The sequence below is a fragment of the Trichoplax adhaerens genome, genomic scaffold, assembly GCF_000150275.1.
Source record: "Trichoplax adhaerens TRIADscaffold_18 genomic scaffold, whole genome shotgun sequence".
Taxonomy (NCBI): Eukaryota; Metazoa; Placozoa; class Uniplacotomia; order Trichoplacea; family Trichoplacidae; genus Trichoplax; species Trichoplax adhaerens.
In genome coordinates, this window is record NW_002060960.1 from 566,544 (window position 1) to 567,612 (window position 1,069).

General features: G+C 31.1%; 1 protein-coding gene across 1 annotated transcript in view; it reads left to right on the forward strand.

Annotated features, from left to right (window-relative positions):
- Positions 1-854, forward strand: part of TRIADDRAFT_60865 (uncharacterized protein) — a gene marked incomplete at both ends in the record, with an annotated part of 2,281 nt that extends 1,427 nt beyond the window's left edge. The window contains one exon of the mRNA XM_002116791.1: positions 740-854. Within this exon, the coding sequence (XP_002116827.1) occupies positions 740-854 (115 nt within the window). The remainder of the gene's footprint in view (positions 1-739) is intronic.
- Between the last annotated feature and the right edge of the window lie 215 nt (positions 855-1,069).

The window sequence follows — 1,069 nt, forward strand, 5'->3', positions numbered from 1 at the left end:
GATCATAGATTTACTGATAAGTAATAATGTAAAGGTAGATTGTTATAAACGAACAACATTACAGCTACTTAATCTTTTAATGGATGCCGGCTGTTCTAACTTAGTAGCAACGATTTTGGATATTGCTACAACTCAGAATGATTTAGAAGGTCTGTTAAAGAGAAGATTATGAACGAAGTGTTTCAGAGCATGCTATTGCAAGTAATGATTTTGAACTATCAATATCTTCATCCAAAATGCAATAAAAATTGATTTTATTAATGGGAAATCAGAAAAGAGTTTTTTTCTGTAATTCTTGACCAAGAATTAAACAGATGTCATTAAGAAAATTATAACAGCAGCTCCAAATTGCAATAGTTTAGATGAAATATTAAGGTTAGAATATAAAGATGAAGAATACAATACGAAGACTCAGAATATGAAACATACAGGAATATTAATTATATTCAAAGCGGTGGTTATGATACGATTTTCTTCGCTTAAATATAATTAAGAAGTTACAGTAAATTTCAGGGTTTACTCAACATGATTTTTAATACATGGTCTTTGAATTTTCTACGATAACCAGTGCCTACAAATCTGGATTAAGATCTCCTATACTGCATAGTAACAGTACTTCACTATTAATTATAGATCTAAAGTAATGATAATCGACTAAAATTGACTGCAGTATTTTTGATATAAATTGTCTTAGCATGCTGCATAGGTGAATCCAATCAAAACAATATGATAACTGCAGGCTAAGCTATGTATTATTAAACGGTAAAGGTGATCACAAAAGCGTCCATATTTTAAATGTATTAGCTTTAATGTTCGACTCTACATATTTCAGATGCTACCGTATCATATTATAGTGCAGAAGAGGTTTAATTAATTAGAGGCTAATGAAAGACAATGCGAAGTAACATTCCACCCCCTGGATCCTTACACCCTACTATCATCAGTAATATCTTAATTCAGAATGGATCACACTCCCTGATGTGCTTAAAAAATAAAAGATGTCATCTTCTTCTTTAAAGATGCGCTACTTAAATCGCCATAATTTTAGTACTGTAATCTGCGGCACGAT